The following is a 292-nucleotide window of genomic DNA, read 5'->3' on the forward strand; positions in this document are numbered from 1 at the left end:
CAGGTGGGAGAGGTGCCTGAAGGCATTGCTTGGGATTCTGGTGATGCTGTTGGCATCCAGCTTGAGGAATACTGCATCTTTGGGGATGTCCTTGGGGATCTCCTCCAAGTGCTGGGAGCTGCAGAGGACGGCCTTCGCCCCTGCCCGCTCTGTGCACTGGCAGCTCGGGGGGCAGGAGCTGCCCCAGGGGATGCACAGCAGGAGGCAAAAGAAAGCCTGGGTGACGCTGGCTGCCGGTGTGGTTGTGAGGGTCATCTTGCACCTGGCCAGCTCGGCATGGCTGCTGGTGATT

General features: G+C 61.6%; 1 protein-coding gene across 1 annotated transcript in view; it reads right to left on the minus strand.

Moving 5' to 3' along the window:
* The window catches only part of LRRC3 (leucine rich repeat containing 3), a 2,158-nt gene that overhangs the window by 528 nt on the left and 1,338 nt on the right, over nt 1-292 (minus strand). The window contains exon 2 of the mRNA XM_009320217.1: nt 5-283. Within this exon, the coding sequence (XP_009318492.1) occupies nt 5-283 (279 nt within the window). The remainder of the gene's footprint in view (nt 1-4; nt 284-292) is intronic.

The sequence above is a fragment of the Pygoscelis adeliae genome, unplaced genomic scaffold (assembly GCF_000699105.1).
Source record: "Pygoscelis adeliae isolate BGI_AS28 unplaced genomic scaffold, ASM69910v1 Scaffold833, whole genome shotgun sequence".
NCBI lineage: Eukaryota > Metazoa > Chordata > Aves > Sphenisciformes > Spheniscidae > Pygoscelis > Pygoscelis adeliae.